We start from the raw sequence: 19,851 nt of genomic DNA, 5'->3' as shown, positions 1-19,851 counted from the left end.
AGACAAGAGATAACAAGTGCTGGTAAGGATGTGGAGAAAAGGGAACCCTTGTGCACTGTTGGTGGGAATATAAATTGGTGCAGCCACTGTAGAAAACAGTATGGAGGTTCCTCCAAAAATTAAAAATAGAACTACCATATGATCCAGCAATTCCACTTCTGGATATATATCTAAAGGAAAAAAAATCACTATCTCAAAGAGATATCTTCACCCTCTTGTTCATTGCAGCATTATTTAGAATAGCCAAGACATGGAAACAACCCAAATGTCCATTGACAGATGAATGGATAAAGAAAATGTGAGACAGACAGACAGATAGAGAGAGACACACACACATATATGTATAAATATTATTCAGCCATAAAAAAGAAGGAAATCCTATCATTTGTGACAACATGAATAAAACTTGAGAGCATTATGCTAAATAAAATGTCAGACAGAAAAAGACAAATACTACACGATCTCACTTATAACCGGAATCTAAAAAAACCAAATTCATAGAAACAGAGAATAGACTGGTCATTGCCAGGGGCAATGGAGTGGGAGAAATGGATGAAAGTGATCAAAGGGTACAAACTTTCAGTGATAAGATAAATAAGTTCTGGAGATCTAATATTCTGGAGATCTAATGTACAGATTTATAGTTAACAATACTGTATCGGATACTTGAAAGTTGCTAAGAGAGTAGATCTTAAATGTTCTTGCCACACGCACAAAAAAATGGTAACTATGTGAGGTGATGGATGTGTTAACTAATCTTATTGTGGTAATCATTTCACAATATATATGTATATCAAATCATCACGTTGTACACCTTAAACTTACACAATGTTATATGTCAATTATATCTGGATAAAGCTGGGAAAAAATGAACTATACATAAACAAAATATAGTATTGTTTTTTATTTAATATTTACATACATATATTTTACTATAGGTATCATTGGGCATCTTGGTTTTTTACTCAACTTTGTTTTGAGGACCTAGCCATACTGATATACAGATATCTAATTTCATTCTTCCACTGTAGGCGTCTACCACAATTTAAGCTATCTTCTCAAACTGACATTTAGATTGCTTCTAATTTTTTGACTGCACATAATAATGCTGCTACAAACATCCTTGTACTGGTCTCATTATGCCTATATGTGAATTTCTCTACGATCCTTCAAAGAATCTAGAGTTTAGCAGCTAGATCATAAAATATGGTCATTTTAAGTTTTTCTGGATATTGTCAAGTTTGCCTCCGGAAGTATATTTTTGCTCAAGCCTTCTTAGATTCCCCTGATCCTCTCCCACAGTCTATGCTTCCTCACACCCTCCCACATTGCTTCTGCTTAATCTCAGCTGCTCTTTGCAGTCCTTAGAAATATTTAGTAGTTCACAGATTATTTATATATATATATATTTTTTTTAGTTTCGCTGAAAATGGAATTTGTGGGAGTTGTGTTGTTCTTGTTGCTTTTGTATAATTTCTGGGAAGAGGAGAGGAACGATGCTGACTTACGTAGGCACGGCTATATTGGGAGCAGGGATTTGAATCAGAATTGCTTGAAAGTATAAAATATTTGGGGAAGAAATAATATCTATGAAGCATGTCTTCCCATTTATAAACATGGTGAGCCTCTCTTTTTACCAAATCTTTGTTTATGTGCTTAAAGAACAATCTATATTTTTCTCCATAAATGCCTTGCACATGTTTTTATTAAGTGATTTCCTGGGTACTTTGTTAATTGCTGCTATGAAGAATATGATTTTTTTCAATAATATTTCTAATTAGATATTTCTCATATATAGGAAAGCTACTGATCTTTGTATATGCCAATTTCATAATCAGCTACCTTGTTGAACTCAAGTTCTTAGTTCTGATAATTTGTTATTTCATTTGATTTTTTAAACGAGCACATTGTCTGCAAATAAAGACAGTTTTGCTGCTTCTTTCTAATTCTCATAGCTCTTTTTTTTTTTTTTCCTCTTACTGCATTGACTCAGTATTTCTCAAGCAGGGTGCTGTTATGGCCATACTGGGCACATGATTATTTGTTGTATGGGACTGCCCTACGAAGGACAGGATGTTTAGTATCCATGCCAGCCCACCACAAACCGCATCCCATGTGCTAAACGCCAGGAGCACTTCCTAATCGTTACTACATAAGAAAATGCCAGCCATGTTTCCAAACGTCCCTGGGGTCACAGCCCAGCTTAATAAGCTCTGGGCTAGGATCGTCCCTGCATTGCTAAATAATAGTGGTGATGATGGGATCATTGTCTTTCTCTTTACTTTAAGGGTAAAGCTTCTAAAGTCTCACCTTTAGTATTATGTTTATTGAAGGCTGTGATAGATACCTTTATTAAGTTACTAAAATTTCCTTCTTATCCCAGAAGTAAAATTTCCTTCTGATTATATCATGAATGAATGCTGAATGTTATCAAATACTTTTTCTGGATCTATTGAAGCATTTTTCCTACACTTTCTGTTAAAATAATAAATTATATTGGTTGGTTTTCTGATATTGTACTAAACTTGAATCTATGTGATTAACCCACTTGGTTATGATAAGTCATCTTTTTAGAATACTGCAAGATTTGATTGCTGGTGTCTTATTTAGAATTTTTGCATTTTCTCCATATGTGAGATGGGCCTGTAATTTTCCTTTCTAGTACTATCCTGATTCAGTTTTCAAATCAAGGCTATACTAGCTTCATAAAATGAATAAATTAACGCTTATTCTCACTTTCTCTTTCTGGAAGAATTTGCATAAAACTGAGCGTATTTGTTCCTTGAAGGAGTGGTAAACTTACCTGTGAAACTGTTTAGGCCTACTGCTCTTAAAAGGGTTTTTTTTCCTTTACCAAGTCAATATCTATAGTTATTCTTCTGTTCAGGTTTGCTATTTCTTCTTGAAACCAACTTGGTCATTTATATTTTCTTTGAAAATTGTATAATTTATCTAAGTTATAAAATACAGGGCAGAAGATAGGCACAGCATTCTCTTACAGTTCTTAAACACTTTACTCTGTAGTTATGTCCCCTCTCAATCTTAATACTCTTTATTTGCATATTCTATCTTTGGCCTTGATGTTTCCTACAAGAGGTTTGTCTACATTATTCATCTCTACCCAAAAAATTACTTTACAGTCCTAATGACCATTTCTTTTGCCTTTTAAAGATCTATTTTATTAATTTCTAATTTAAATTTTATTATTCACTTAAGTTGTGAAGATTAAGTAGGTTAAAAATGTAGAGCACAAGGTCGGCCCGGTGGCGCAAGTGGTTAAGTGTGCACGCTCCGCTGCGGCGACCCGGGGTTTGCCGGTTCGGATCCTGGGCGCGCACCGACGCACTGCTTGGCAAGCCATGCTGTGGCGGCGTCCCATATAAAGTGGAGGAAGATGGGCACGGATGTTAGCCCAGGGCCAGTCTTCCTCAGCAAAAAAAGAGGAGGATTGGCAGACGTTAGCTCAGGGCTGATCTCCTCACAAAAAGAAAAAAAAATGTAGAGCACTTCATGAATAGGCAGCCCAGCAGCTGGGAAAAAATATTTGCCAACTATACATCCGACAAGGGACTAATCTCCATAATATATAAAGAACTCACACAACTAAACAACAAAAAAATAAATAACCCGATCAAAAAATGGGCAGAGGAAATGAACAGACACTTCTCCAAAGAAGATATACAGATGGCCAACAGGCACATGAAAAGATGTTCAACATCACTAATCATCAGGGAAATGCAAATCAAAACCACACTAAGATATCATCTTACACCCCTGAGAACAGCAATAATCACCAAGACAAAAACAACAAATGCTGGAGAGGCTCTGGAGAAACGGGAACCCTAATCCACTGCTATTGGGAATGCAAACTGGCACAGCCTCTATAGAAAACAGTACAGAGATTCCTCAAAAAATTAAAAATAGAAATACCTTATGATCCAGCTACCCCACTACTGGGTATCTACCCAACGAACCTGAAATCAACAATCCAGAGAGGCTTATGCATCCCTATGTCCACTGCAGCATTATTCACTATAGCCAAGAAGTGGAAGCAACCCAAGTATCCCTCGACTGATGACTGGATAAAGAAGATGTGGTGTAGGGCCGGCCCTGTGGCTTAGCGGTTAAGTGCGCGTGCTCCGCTGCTGGTGGCCCAGGTTCGGATCCCTGGCACGCACCGACGCACTGCTTGTCCGGCCATGCTGAGGCCGCGTCCCACATGCAGCAACTAGAAGGATGTGCAGCTATGACATACAACTATCTACTGGGGCTTTGGGGGACGAAAATAAATAAAAAAAAATTTAGAAAAAAAAAAAAAAGATGTGGTATATATATATACAATGGAATACTACTCAGCCATAAAAAAAAGACAAAATTGTCCCATTTGCAACAACATGGATGGACCTGGAGGGTATTATGTTAAGTGAAATAAGCCAGAAAGAGAAAGACAAACACTGCATGATTTCATTCATATATGGAAGATAAACCAACACACGGGCAGACAGAACTGTTTGGTGGTTACCAGGGGCAAGGGGCTGGGGGGTGGGCACGAGGGGTGAAGGGAAGCATTTATATGGTGACTGACAAACAATAACGTACAACAAAAATGTCACAATGAAGAAAAAAAAATGTAGAGCACTTGGAACAGTTCTTGGCACATATTTAGCATTCAATTTTTTTTCTTAATGCTCACAGTGTCAACCTTTTTCACTGTTATTATTTTTCACTTATTTTTATGTAAACTTTTTATGAATGTATAATATACATGCAGAAAGGTACACAAATGAACATCCCACATAACCAGCACTCAGATCAAGGAACAGAATATTACCAGAACTCTGGATTGCCCATCATGCTCCCTCCCAGTATCTACCTGCCTCAAGGATATCCACCATCCTGATTCCTAACATATTGATCTAGTTTTGATAGGTTTTGAGCTTTATATAACTGGAATCAAAGTGTAGGTACTCTTTTGTGTCTTACTCTTTTGCTCAGAATTATTTGAGATTCACCCCTGTGGTTACAGGTAGCTGTACTTTCACTCTCATTACTATATAGTATCCCATTGTGTGACTACACTACATCACATCCATCCATTCTACAGTTGATGGACACCTGGGTTGTTTTCAGTTTGGAGTTATTATGAATAGTGCTGCTATGAACATTGTCGCACCTGTCTTTTGGAGTATATACATACATATTTCTGTTAGTAGAACTAAGTACTCACTTTTCTTTGGTATAACAAGGGATGAAATTCCTGGGTCATAAGTATACGTGTTCAGCCTTAGAAGACACTACCAAACGGTTTTCAAAAATTGGTTATAATATACACATGTAGTATAAGAAATTCTCTTTGCTTCAAATCCTTGTCACCACTTGGTAATGTCACTCTTTTTAAGATTAGCTATTCTGGTATGTGTGTAGTAGTATCACACTGAGGTTTTAATCTGTATTTCCCTGATGACGAATCAAGTTGAACACTGTTTCATATGTTAATTGGCCATTTGAAAACCCTTTTTATTAAGTGCCTGCTCACATCATTTGCTCATTTTTCTATTGGGTTGTCTTTTTCTTACTGATTTGTAGACTTTCTTTATGTGTTCCAGTTATGAGTCTTCTGTCATATGGCTATTGCAAATATCTTCTCCCAATCTGTGGCTTGCCTTTTCACTATCTTAATGTGTTTTTTGGTGAATAGAAGTTCTTAATTTTAATGTGATCTAATTTCTCGTTTTTCCCTTTATGGTTAGAATTTTTTTGTCCTCTAAATGAAATCTTTGCCTGCCCAAGGTCATGAAAATATTCTCTCATATTTCCTTCTAAAAGTTTTATTGTTTAACCTTTCACATTTAGATATCTGTAATTGATTTTGGTTTGTGGTGTGAGGTAGGAATTGAGAGTCATTTTTTTCAAGATGACTATCTAATTGACTCAGCACCATTTATTGAAAAGATGATTGTTTTCCTATTGTACTGCAGTGTCATCTTTGTCTTAAGTCAGATGATATTTATCTGTAGATTAATATCTGGACTCTCTATTTTGTAACAGTGATCTATTTGTCTATCTTTGAGAATATTCCACACTGTTTAATTATTACAGCTTTATAGTAGATCTATATGCGGTAGTGGATATTGCTCTGTTTCTTCCTCACATTTGCCTTGGCTACTTTTGACCCTTTCACATTTCCATATTAATTTTAGAATGAGGTTACCAATTTACACACACACACATACGCAAACCTGTTGGGCTTTTTACTGGGACTGCATTGAGGTAGGAATCAGAATCAAAGTTTATTTTTTACATATGGATATCTAATTGTTTCATCACCATTTATTGAACAGGCCTCCTTTTCCCCACTGAATTACAGCAGCATCTTTCTCATAAATCAAACGACTATAAGGATGGACCGAGGAATCCAATCTTTACTACGAGTAGGGATTTGTCCATTTCTGTTTGTGAGTCAATCAATTTTTGCTTTATATATTTAAGTCTATGTAGGGTACACACAAGTTCATGGCAGATATATCTTCTGGTGGGTTGCTCCTTTTATGATCATTACACATCCTTCATTGTCCCTTTTAATGTTTTTCAGATAAACTTTGGTCTAATAACACTGTTACACCAGCTTTCTTTGGGTTAGCTTTTGGTATATTTTTCTGCCCCTCTATTTTCAAAGTTTCAATGCCATTTTCTAAACAGCAAGCTGTTTTTGCTGGGTTTTTATTATTCCAATCCAAGAATGTCTTTTTTGTATATGTGAGGAAGATTGGCCCTGAGCTAACATCTATGCCAATCTTCCTCTACTTTGTATATGGGAGGCCACCACAGCATGGTGGCCAGTGAGCAGCATGTAGGTCTGCGCCGGGATCCCAAACTGCAAACTCCGGGCCACGGAAGCATAGCGTGCTAACTTAACTACTATGTCACCAGGCCAGCCCCAAAAGAATGTCTTTTAATAGGCAAAAAAAAAAAAAAAGTCACTTTTATGTATTTTGATTATTAAAATATTTGGACATTTTTCTGACATTTTACTATGTATTTTCTATCTACTATGGTTTTTCTTTGCTTTTCCCCTCCTTTTCTGCTTTCTGTTATTTCGTCTTTTTCCTCTCTACCAACCTGAAATAATATATTTCTCCATTTTTTTAGAGGTTTCCCATAAATTTTTTAACTTAGAAATTTCCACTCATGGTTTTCCAATAAAGTCTAAAGCTAATTAATATCTCTCTCACCTTCCAAAAGGAAATAGAATTTTGGTAAGCTTTACTCTTATTTCTTCCCCAACGCCGACACTCATGAGGCGGTTCTTGAACCAGGTGCATCACCATCACCCGAGAGCTTATTAGAAATGCAAATACTTGGCCCTTTCTCAGGCCTAATAAAGCAGAATCTCTGGGGTGGGGCCAGGAATCAGTGTTTTAACAAGCTCACCAGGTGATTCTCATTCACGCTAAAGCTTGAAAAGCACTGCTCTAGAGCAGAGTCAGCAAGATTTCTCTGGAAAGGGCCAGCGAGTAAACATGTTAGGCTTCATGGGCCATAGAGTCTGTTTCAATTCTGTCACTGAAACAAATGAGGGTGGCTGTGTTCCAATAAAACCCTATGTAAGGTCAGTGAAATTTTAATTTCATATAATTTTCACATCACAAAATAGCAGAATTTTTCCTTCCATTTTAAAATGTAAAAACCATCCTTAGCTTGCAGGCCATGTAAAAAAAGGCAATAAGCCAATCTGGCCTGTGGACCATAGTTTACCAATCCTTATCTAGGGTTTTAGTACCTGCTTTAAAAAGAAAAAAAAAAAAGAAATTATCATTTCTAGAAATTCAACACTTTAAAATTTTAATTACTTATTTTTCTCTTTTTGCTCACCATGTTCTTAAACCTTGCTTCTTCCTTTTGGGTTCATTTTTCTTCTTGTTGAAGTATGTCCTTTAATTCTTCTTTTATTCAAACTAATTGCTAACATTTATAGAATGCTTATTTACATGCTAGGCACTGGTCTAAGCACATTACATAAATGAATGTACTTAATCTTTACAATATCCTATGAGATAGATGTTTTTATTATGTATGAAAATGTCTTTATTTCACCTTCACTCCTGAATAATAGTTTGGCTGGTAAAAGAATTCTAGGTTTGCAGGGCCGGCCCTGTGGCTTAGCGGTTAAGTGCGCGCGCTCTGCTACTGGCGGCCCAGGTTCGGAACCCCGGGCACGCACCAACGCACTGCTTCTCTGGCCATGCTGAGGCCGTGTCCCACATACAGCAACTAGAAGGATGTGCAGCTATGACATACAACTATCTACGGGGGCTTTGGGGAAAAAAAAAAAGGATGAGGATTGGCAATAGATGTTAGCTCAGAGCCAGTCTTCCTCAGCAAAAAGAGGAGGATTAGCATGGATGTTAGCTCAGGGCTGATCTTCCTCACAAAAAAAAAAAAAGAATTCTAGGTTTGCAATTATTTTCCTACACAACTTTAAAGGTAATGCTACAAAATTTCAATTTGGTTTTTGTTCCTTTGTGAGTAATCTGACTTTTCTTTCCAATCGCTTTTGCATTTTTTACCTTTTCTTTCTTTTTTTTTGTGAGGAAGATTGGCCCTGAGCTAACATCTGCCAATCCTCCTCTTTTTGCTGAGGAAGACTGGCCCTGGGCTAACATCTGTGCCCATCTTCCTCCACTTTATATGGGACGCCGCCACAGCATGGCTTGACAAGCGGTATGTTGGTGCACGCCTGGGATCTGAACCGGCAAACCCCAGGCCGCCGCAGTGAAGCGTGCGCACTTAACTGTTTGCACCACCGGGCCGGCCCCTGAAGTTTTTTCTTTTTCCCGTATTACTAGGTATGAATTTTAAAAAATTTATCCTGCTTGGTACTCAATGGAATTTTTCAATCTGTGTGCTCATGTCTTTCTCCAGTTCTGGGAATTCTCAGCCATTATCTTTTCTTGCACTGCTTCCCCACCACTCTCTCTATTCTCAATTTCTGGATCTTATAATCCTACCCCCCATAGCTGTTCCCTTTTCTTTTCTCTCACTCCTCCTCTGTATATTGCATTCTGGAATACTTGTTCCTTTAATCTTTCATTTCACTAATTTGCTCTTCAGCTTGGTCTATTCTACTACTGAGCTCACTTTATTTCAAACTTCATAGTTTTCCTTCCCAACGATTCCAATTGGTTCTTTTTCATAGCTCCCATTCTTGTTTTCATTGTTGCTATTTCCCCTTTATCTCTTTGAGGATATAAAAAGTACTTCCTAAATCCTTTTCAGATTGCTCCATTGACTCTGTTAGTTTCAGGAATTTATTCTTCCATTTTCTGTACTTTTTGTGGCTCACTCCTGGTGTCTGTTTCTTAGATATTTTGTGATTCTTGGGTTGAGATCATCTACAGATTTCTCTCAGGAGCACCCTGGGCAGTAGCACTCTTTGACCTGGCAAGAGGGACAGCTCTCCAGCCTCATTCTTTAGAGCCCTGCCCATCACCACAGGGTGAGGAGTCCAAGGGACTATGCCCACCTGGAGCTACTCCTACCCTTCGAGACCCTGGAATTCCTTGCACAAATGGCCCCAAGCCTGCTTCCACAGTCTACACGGGCCTCCTCCCGGGATTCAGACTCCTGAGGGCAGACTATACGCTGCTGTTGGTTTAGCCTAAAGCCCAGGGTATGGCCCCGTGGTGGCTGTTTTCAGGGATGTGTGAACAGAGATTGGAAAAGCAAGGTGGGGTAACCACAGGCATGCATGTCAAGCCCCTCACGATGTGGAACAGAGCCCGAGTGGGAAGCGAAGAGGGCACGCCACAAGCCTCTCCCCTTGCTCCCACATTTCAGCATAGAATCCCAAGGAGTCTAAGAATTCTAAATTTAAACTTGTCCTTTCAACTTGTTACAAAGATATATTTGTAAAAATTACAGAATGTATTTTACTTAACAGATGTTAGCTTGATTTATAATTTTTAAACATCTTTACATATGGTATGTGGGCCTCCATTTGAATCTCAACCCAGGGCCTCACAAACGAGGGGGTAGGCCTGACTCATAGAGCTTTTTATTGACACTTCGATCTCAGAGCTGCCAGGGGCATGGCTCCAGATTAGGCTTTTTTCCTAGTGAGGCATTGCTGAGCCCCTGCCTAGATCTCTTGCTTTAGAGGGCCGGGCTCTGGTGCCTCTGCAGCTCAATGCTAAGCCCATATCACACCAAAAGGCAAAGCCCAAGACCCCAGGCAGGAACACCTGACTCAGCTCTGGCTACGATCTTAGACTGGCAGGCACAGGGCTCCGGTCTCACCTGTGGGCAGGAGACTCTGCTTCCTCTAGTTCAGGCAGGTGACTCGGATCTGGCTCCCCACCATTCATAGTCCCTGCTTATCATCCTAGGCTCCCAGCTATTTGTTTCTCCTGGAAGAAGTCTCTATTTTCTTCCTTGTTTTTAAGTGTAGCTATGTGTTTACTAATTTTTTGTAATATATTTTTTATGTGTTCAGAGCAGAAGGAAAGGTTTCAGCATATTTTTAATCTGTCATCTAGGCCTGAGAGTAGAGCCTCTGCCTTAGATCATGGGTGTCAAGAATGCTTAACCTGGATTCATAAAGTGAGCCAGGAAACAAGAATCAAAAGCAGAGCTCAGACATGAACATCTTCACTGCCTGTGATGCAGACTTGATCCAGCTATCCACTACAATGGGGAAACAAAAGTGATCTCATTTTAATAAAAATCATTACAGTGTATCAACTATCTCCACGACCTTGGAGGAGTCAGTCTCTCTGCTTCTCAGTTTCCCAACTACAACCAAGTGAGTTCAATAAGCTAATTTCTAATAATTTCTAAAGGCCCCTTCTCTTGACAATTTTTATAGTTTCACATAATATAGGCCTAGGCCAGATTTTATTGCATTCTAAGAGTGAATTTCTGAGCCTGAAAGATATTAGATTTCAGAGATAATATCAAAAGAAATCATCCAAATCATCCACTAAGGTATGTAAGAGAGATTTGATAAGTTGCAAGATATTTTGGCAAAATAAGATAATATTATTACATATGTTGGAATATGCATCCAGTATTATACACACAAAAAAGGTTTATATGTAAAGAAGGAGTATGGGTTACTCAATGAAAAGGAGTTGATTCACTGGGAGAAACAGGGAGAGGAGGGAGGCCAGTAGTCAGCAAAGCAACAACAAAATTAAGCTGAAATATAATTTCAGTTTCAGGGACAGAGCACAATAAGCCTCCTTACAGTGAAAAGGGCATATCTCTCTTTGAATAAAACTATTATAAAACGTATGAGACTCTGAAACAGTTCTACTGAGCAAGACACTTTAAATAGCAACACTTTAAACCACAGTTGCCTCTGTGTGTGTCATTTCCAGGAACTCAATAGCATGCAGTTATCAGACTGCCATCTGCAAATATTCACAAGAATGACCAACTCACCCCAAGTCAGAGTGGCCAGGGTCAAGAGCTCAGGGATTGAGTCCTGACATACGACGTATTCTGGAGAATACGGATCTGTTTGAACTTCGGCATCCCGATAATCAGTCTGAGTGCTCACAGTACATTTTGAAGAGATGTGTTGGTACTTAGTAGAAGCAGGAGGAAAAGTATATGGCTCTGTCCTATAAGGGAAAATTATTTCAAATATTAAAACCTGATATGATCACTTAGGATACTATATAATCAAGTAGACATAAATTCTTGAGTTTCACTAAATCCATTCCCCGTTTAAACTTTGACAGGCACAGAGCTGTGAATCCAATGTAATCAGGATTATGTCCAATAATCTTGAGAGAATTGCCTTGTTATTCTCACCTCTGGCACGAAACTGAAGGGGCATAAAAACTTGAGTCTACTCACTAAAGCACCTGTTTATCTGTGTCTCATGGGCAGGCTTGTAGCATGAGCCATAAAGGGTAGATTCTAGAATGTCGTACAGTTACTTCTGAACCTGTTCGGAATTGCTACATTCCCTGGTTTCTTTCTTCTCTGCTTTTAGTTACACACCCAATTTTAGCTATTTCCCTCCAGAAATTCAGGAATAGAGAAAAAAGAAGAATGCTTTCTGACTTTAAAGAAAGCAAGCCTTTTTCTGGATAGATAAATCAATCATAAATGCTGGGACCACTTGGTTAACCACGTGGAAAAGTTACCTCATCCCTGTCACAAAAATTAATTCCAGATATTTAAAAATACTTAATGGGGACCGGCCCGGCGGCGCAAGCAGTTAAGTGCGCGCACTCCACTGCGGCGGCCCGGGGTTCGCCAGTTCGGATCCCAGGCGCGCACCAATCCACTGCTTGTCAAGCCATGCTGTGGTGGCATCCCATATAAAGTGGAGGAAGATGGGCATGGATGTTAGCCAGGGGCCAGTCTTCCTCAGCAAAAAAGAGGAGGATTGGCAGATGTTAGCTCAGAGCCGATCTTCCTCACAAAAAATTAAAAAATAAAAATACTTAACATAAAAAGGAGGCTATAAAAGTACTAATAGGAAGCATAAGTAAATATTTATATCATCTTTGAGTGAAAGTCTTTTTAAGCATGGATCAAAAGCCAGAAACTATAAAAGGAAATGACCAATAGAATTGAGGCGAAGTTGAAACTTTTATACCTCAAAATATCATAAACAAAATTAAAATGTGAATGGCAAACTTGGAAATAGGTTTTGCAACATATATAATAAAAAGTTAAACAGGCTTTCTATATAAAAAGCCCTTGTAAATCAATAAGACAGTTGAATTCCCACAGAACTGGGGAAAGGACAATTCATAAAACAAAAAGTCAAACTTCTAACAAACATGAAAAGATAATGAACATAATTAGTAATCAAAGAAAAGTAAATTAAAAGAGCAAAATGCTATTTTATTACATGTCACATAAGCAAAGATTTTAAAAGACAAAGTATCTAGCATTGATGAAGTTGTGAAGAAATAGGCATTCTCATAAACTGCTGATGGAAATTCAAATAGGTACAACCTAACTAACAGGTAATTTATCAATATATATCAAACGCTTAAAATACCTTTCTTCCCCAGCAATTGTACTCCTGGCAATTTACTCTAGGAAATAATTGGACAAGTGTATAAAGACATATGCAAACACGTTCATAAAGTCTCATTTATAAGAGTAAAAAATTACAAACTCTTTTTTAATGGCCAATTTTATTTTTAAAGATGGTTATACCTAAGTCATTAGGCATCAACCTTGGACCCATTATTTTCTTCTTTGTTTTTTTCATTCTGGCTATTTTTAAACACAGAGAAAAAAATTGTAGATTAATTCACTTAAACATATGCCTACCCTTATACACAATTTTTATAACAATAAGTATGATAGCACATATGCTTTAACTTTTTAGTGCAGTGTTTTTTTCTTTTAGTTTTGAGTTTGCCTCCCTCTAATCCCTTTTCCTTCCTATCCACTAATAGCAGTACCCTCTATATATAGAGAAGAGAGATCTAGAATATACCCTAGATATATCCTTGAATTACATTTTGCTATATTTTTATCCAGACTTACTTTTCTACACTAACATATATATGTGTGTAAATATATACAAATACAGTGTTATTTTATTGTTTTACTAAAATGGAATATTATGAATACATTTTTGCATCTTGCTTTTTTGACTGACCAATACCTCACAGAAATCCTTCCCACTCTACTCATGTTGCTCTTTTTGTGAAAAAAAAAAAAATTACAAACTTAAACGATCACCATCAATAGAAGAATTGTTTTAAAAATGGCACACCCATAATGGAATTTATGCAGCTATTTAAAGTAACAATGGGGGACAGGCCCAGTGGTGCAAGCCGTTAAGTGCGTGTGCACGGCGGCCTGGGGTTCACTGGTTGGGATCTGGGCGTGCACCGTTGCACCGCTTGGCGAGCCATGTTGAGGCGGAGTCCCATATAAAGTGGAGGAAGATGGGCATGGATGTTAGCCCAGGGCCAGTCTTCCTCAGCAAAACAAGAGGAAGATTGGCAGATGTTAGCACAGGGCTGATCTTCCTCACACAAAAAAAAGTAACAATGTAATCTATATTTATGAACATACAAAAACGTCCATGATTCAACTTAAAGTGAAAAAAAAGAATACTATAAGCCAGTATGTATAGTAAGAGTTCATTTTTATGTTTTTAGAAACTGTGCTTTTATGCATAGAAAAATGCCTAGATAGACATACAATAAAATAATAACAGCAATGATTTCTGGAGAGTAAGATTACAGAGAGAATTTTTTTAAGCTTATAGTCTTCTGACTTTTCTAATTTTAACTAATTTTCTAAGTTTAGTTTTATTTTATTTAACTAAAATTTAACTAATTTTCTAACTTTATTTTAGCTGGACATGTACTACTTTTAAAATGATAAAAAAATAGCCATTTCCATTTAAAATAAAACATTTTTTCTAGTTAGTAGAAGAATTGGTTAAACTACATAAACAATAAATAACTAAAGATAATGGCAAAAAAGAAAAATATTAGAACTTTGAAAAACAGTGAAAAGCAATAGGAGGTACTTATATATGAGTATAACATACACAGCTAAGCTCTAAAAAAAGCACATTTCAAGCCAGTTGAAAAGAAGCACCTATTTGGAGGTTCCACCTGTGACGGAAGAGTACTTTACATTGTTTTTAATGATGAATTTCAGCAGTTGCTATGAATTTCTAACATATGTAGACAATATAGGTATTTATGGTTTCTTATGTTTTTGGCAGAAATTATTCTACTGTAAATATTCTAGTTGAGAAAAGAACTTCAAATCAGCTTTATATCATCCAAGATCATATGAAATTTTATTATCACACTATTAGCTTGAATCAAGACAATACTGTTTTCCAAATTAAAGAATTACAAACTTGACCCATCTGATCAAATGTGCTAAGACTATGAGGAAGCCTAATGAATCCTTCTGACTGAGCATTCTGATGACTTAGCATCCTTCCAGGCAGGTCAGAGGAGAGGATGCAAAGGAGGAATGCAGAGACAAAATTCCTATGGTAACTTCATACAGCTTCTTTCCTAACTAACTTTTTATTTTCTCCAACCTACTCATTTTTTCTCCATTTCAGTTGGTTTTAGGGGAGAGTAGAATGTCAATAAGAAAGAGCGATGATCTCTTTCCTTCCTCCACCTCAGCCTCAATCAGGACCCAAAACCAGAAAGACCCCACATCTGCTCCGTTTGGCTTTGTCCTGGATCGCAACCTCAGGCAGGATCCTGGCTTTGGTATCCTTACAGCGGCCACTGCTGCTCTGTTCCCCCTATCCAGGCCCTTCCTCCTCCACGATTGCCTAGGCACCAGGAGCATGCACTGTTTGCCACAATCACAGTCTTCTAGATTTTCCCTTCCCACTCCAACAAAGCTACACACAACGAGGAGCTTCACAAAACCAGCAAATCCTGCTCTGTTATTATGAACTCTATTGTATGTTTCTTTTAACACAATTTTTTTAGAGCAGTTTTAGGTTCACAGCAAAGTTGAAAGCAAGGTACAGAGATTTCCCATATTCCCCCTACCCCCACATATGCATAGCCGCCCCCCCCCCACTATCAACATCTCCCACCAGAGTAGTACATTTGTTACAATGAATGAATCTACACTGACATACCACAATCAGTCAAAGTCCATAGTTGACCTTATGGTTCACTGTTGGTGTTGCACAGTCTATGGGTTTGGTCAAATCCGTGTAATGACATGTATCCACCATTATACTATTATACAGAGTATTTTCACTACCCTAAAAATTCTCTGTGCTCCTCCTATTCATCCCTCCGCCACTTCCCCAACCCCTGGCAACCAATAATCTTTTTATAATCTCCGTAGTTTTGCCTTTTCCGGAATGTCATATAGTTGGAATCATACTATAGGCAGCCTTTTCAGAATTGGCTTCTTTCACTTAGTAAAATGCATTTAAGGTTCCTCCATGTCTTTTCATGACTTGATAGCTCATTTCTTTCTAGCACTGAATAATATTCCATTGTCTGGATGTTCCACAGTTTATTTGTCTATTCACCTGCTGAAGAACATCTCAGTTGCTCTCAAGTTTTGGCATTTACGAATAAAGCTGCTATAAACATCTGTGTGCAGGTTTTTGTGTGGACATAAGTTTTCAGATCCTTTGAGTATATATCAAGGAGCCCGATTGCTGGATTGTATGGTACGAGTATGCCTAGTTTTGTAAGAAATCACCAAATTTTCTTCCAAAGTGGCTATACCATTTTGCATTCCCACAAGCAATGAATGCGAGTTCCTGTTGCTCCACATTTGGTGCTGTTAGTGTTCTGGATTTTGGCCATTCTAATGGGTGTGTAGTTGTATCTCGTTTTAATTTGAATTTCCCTGATGACATATGATGTGGAGCATCTTTTCATATGCTTATTTGCCATCTGTATATCTTCTTTGGTGAGGTGTCTGTTAAGGTCTTTGGCCCTTTTTAAAACTAGGTTGTTTGTTCTCTTATTGTTGAGTTTTAAGAGTTCTTTGCATATTTTGGATAACAGTCATTTACCGGATACAGTTGTCCATCAGTATTTTGCAGGAGATTGGTTCCAGGACCCCTCAGGGATACCAAAATCTGTGAATGCTAAAGTCCCTTATATAAACTTGTGTAGGATTTGCATATAACCTACGCACATCCTCCCATATACTTTAAATCATCTCTAGATTACTTATAATATCTAATACAATGTAAATAGTTGTTATACGGAACTGTTTAGGGAATGATGACAAGAAAAGAAAAGTCTGTATATGTTCAGTACAGATGCAACCATTGTAGGCCTTTTGATCCCTGGTTGGTTGAATCCACGGATGCAGAACCCACGGATACGGAGGGCCGACTATGCCTTTTGCAAATATTTTCTCCCAGTCTGTAGCTTATCTTCTCATTCTATTGACACGGATTTTTGCAGAGCAGAAGTTTTTTAATTCAATGAAGTCCAGATTACCCATTATTTCTTTAATGATTCATGTCTTTGTTTTGTACCTAAAAAGTCATTGCCATACCCAAGGTCATCTAGGTTTTCTCTTATGTTATCTTCTAAGAGTTTTATAGTTTTGCATTCTACATTGAGGTCTGTGATCCATTTTGAGTTAATTATTTTTGTGAAGAGTGTAAGGTCTGTGCCTAGATTCATTTTTTTTGCATATGGATACCCAGTTATTCCAGCACCATTTGTTGAAAAGCCTATCTTTGCCTCATTGTATTGCCTTTGTTCTTTCTGTCGAAGATCAGTTGATTATATTTATGTGGGTCTATTTCTGGCCTCTCTATTTTATTTCATTGACCTATTTGTCTATTCTTTCCCCACTACCACACTGTCTTGATTACTACAGCTTTATGGTAGGTCTTAGAGTAAGGTAGTGTCAGTCTTCCAACTTTGTTCTTCTCCTTCAATATTGTATTGGCTATTCTGGGTCTTTTGCTTTTTCATATAAGCTTTAGAATCAGTTTATCAATATCCACAAAACAACTTGTGGAGATTTTGACTGAGATTACATTGAATCTACAGATCAAATTGGGGAGAACTGACATCTTGACATTTTGAGCCTTCCTATCCATGAACATGGACTCTCTCTCCATTTATTTAGTTCTGCTTTAATTTCTTTCATCAGTGTTTTCCAGTTTTCCTCATATAGATCTTGTACATATTTTGTTAGATTTGTATCTAAGTATTTCAGTTTTTTGATGCTAATGTAAATGTACTGTGTTTTTAATTTCAAATTCCACTTGTTAATTGCTGGCATATAGGAAAGCAATCAACTTTTGTATATTAACCTTGTATCCTGTAACCTTGCTATAATTACTTATTAGTTCCAGGAGGGGTTTTTTGGTTAATTCTTTCTGATTTTCTACATAGATAAACATGTCATCTGCTAATGAAGACAGTTTTATTTCTTCCTTCCCAATATACATACCTTTCATTTCCTTATCTCGTCTTATTGCAATAGCTAGGACTTCCAGTATGAAGATGAAAAGGAGTGGTGAGAGGGGACATCCTTGCCTTGTTCCTGATCCTAGTGGCAAAGCTTTGAGTTTCTCACCATTAAGTATAATGTTAGCTGTAGGTTTTTGTGTAGATATTCCTTATCAAGTTGAGAAAGTTCCCCTCTATTCCTAGTCTACTGAGAGTTTTTATCTTAAATGGGTATTGGATATTGTCAAATGCTTTTTATGCCTCTACTGACATAATCACGATTTTTCTTTTCTAGCCTATTGATATGATGGATCACATTAATTGATTTTTGAATGATGAACCAGCTTTGCATACCTGGGATAAATCCTACTTAGTCATGGTGTATAACTCTTTTTATACATTGTTGGATTCAGTTTGCTAATATTTTGTGGAGGATTTTTGGGCCTATGTTCATGAGAGATATTGGTCTGTAGTTTTCTTTTAATGTCTTTGTCTGGTTTTGGTATTAGGGTACGGCTGGCCTCATAAAATGAGTTAGGAAGTATCCCCTCTGTTTCTATTATCTGAAAGAGATTGTAGAGAATTGGTATGTCTTCCTTAAATGTTTGGTAGAACTCACCAGTGAACCCATCTGGGTCTGGTGCTCTATGTTTTGGAAGGTTATTAATTATTGATTCAATTTCTTTAATAGATATAGGTCTATTCAGATTGTCTATTTCTACTTATGTGAATTTTGGCAAATTGTGTCTTTCAAGGAATTAGTCCTTTTCATCTAGGTTATCAAATAATTTGTAAGCATACAGTTATTCATAGTATTCCTTTACTATCTTTTTAATGTCCATAGGTTCTGCAGCAATGTCCCCTCTTTCATTTCTGATATTAGTAATTTGTGTCCTCTCTTTTTTTCTTAGTTAGCCTGGCTAAAGGTTTATCAATTTTAGAGATCTTTTCAAAGAAACTGCTTTTGGTTTCATTGATTTTCTCTATTATTTCCTGTTTTCAATTTCATTGATTTCTGCTTTAATTCTTATTATTTCTTTTCTTCTTCTTACTTTGGATTTAATTTGCTCTTCTTTTTCAAGTTTCACAAAGTAGAAGCTTGGATAGTTGATTTTAAATCTTTCTTCTTTTCTAATATATGCATTCAATGCTATAAATTTCCCTCAAAACTCTACTTTCACTACACTCCACAAATTTTGATAAGTTGTATTGTCATTTTCATTTAATTCAAAATATTTTTAAATTTCTCTTGGGATTTCTTCTGTGTTATTTAAAAGTATTGTTTAATCACCACATATTTTCAATTATCTATTATTAATTTTTAGTTTAATTCCATTGTGGTCTGAGAGCAGACATTGTATAATTTCTATTCTTTTACATTTAAGTGTGTTTTATGGCCCAGAATGTGGTCTGTCTTGGTGAATGTTCCATGTGAGCTTGAGAAGAATGTGTATTCTGCTGTTATTGGATGAAACAGTCTATAGATATCAATTACATTCAGTTGGTTGATAGAGTTGTTGAGTTCAACTATGGCCTTACTGACTTTCTGCCTGCTGGATCTGTCCATTTCTGATAGAGAGATGTTGCAGTCTCCAACTATGATAGTGGATTCATTTATTTCTCCTTGTAATTCTATTAGTTTTTGCTTCACGTAGTTTGACACTGTTGTTAGGTGCATACACATTAAGGATTATGTCTTCTTGGAGAATTGACCCCTTTATCAGTATGAAATGCCCCTCTTTTTCCCTGATAATTTTTCTTGTTTTGAAGTCTGCTCTGTCTGAAATTAATATAGCTACTGCTGCTTTCTTTTAATTAGTGTTAGCATGGTATATTTTTCTCCATCCACTTACTTTTAATCTATATGTATCTTTATATTTAAAGTGGGTGTCTTGTTGACAATATGTATTGGTTCTTGTTTTCTGATCCA

At 37.0% G+C, this 19,851-nt stretch overlaps 1 protein-coding gene across 5 annotated transcripts in view; it reads right to left on the bottom strand.

Moving 5' to 3' along the window:
• Window positions 1-19,851, bottom strand: part of CFAP91 (cilia and flagella associated protein 91) — a 68,194-nt gene that overhangs the window by 35,933 nt on the left and 12,410 nt on the right. For all 5 annotated transcript variants that reach the window (XM_058555856.1, XM_058555857.1, XM_058555858.1 and 2 more), the window contains exon 6: window positions 11,443-11,624. In XM_058555856.1, the coding sequence (XP_058411839.1) occupies window positions 11,443-11,624 (182 nt within the window). The remainder of the gene's footprint in view (window positions 1-11,442; window positions 11,625-19,851) is intronic.

The sequence above is a fragment of the Diceros bicornis genome, chromosome 15 (assembly GCF_020826845.1).
Source record: "Diceros bicornis minor isolate mBicDic1 chromosome 15, mDicBic1.mat.cur, whole genome shotgun sequence".
Taxonomy (NCBI): Eukaryota; Metazoa; Chordata; class Mammalia; order Perissodactyla; family Rhinocerotidae; genus Diceros; species Diceros bicornis.
The sequence above is the reverse complement of the archived record's forward strand: the minus strand, read 5'-3'. Positions and strand labels throughout refer to the sequence as shown.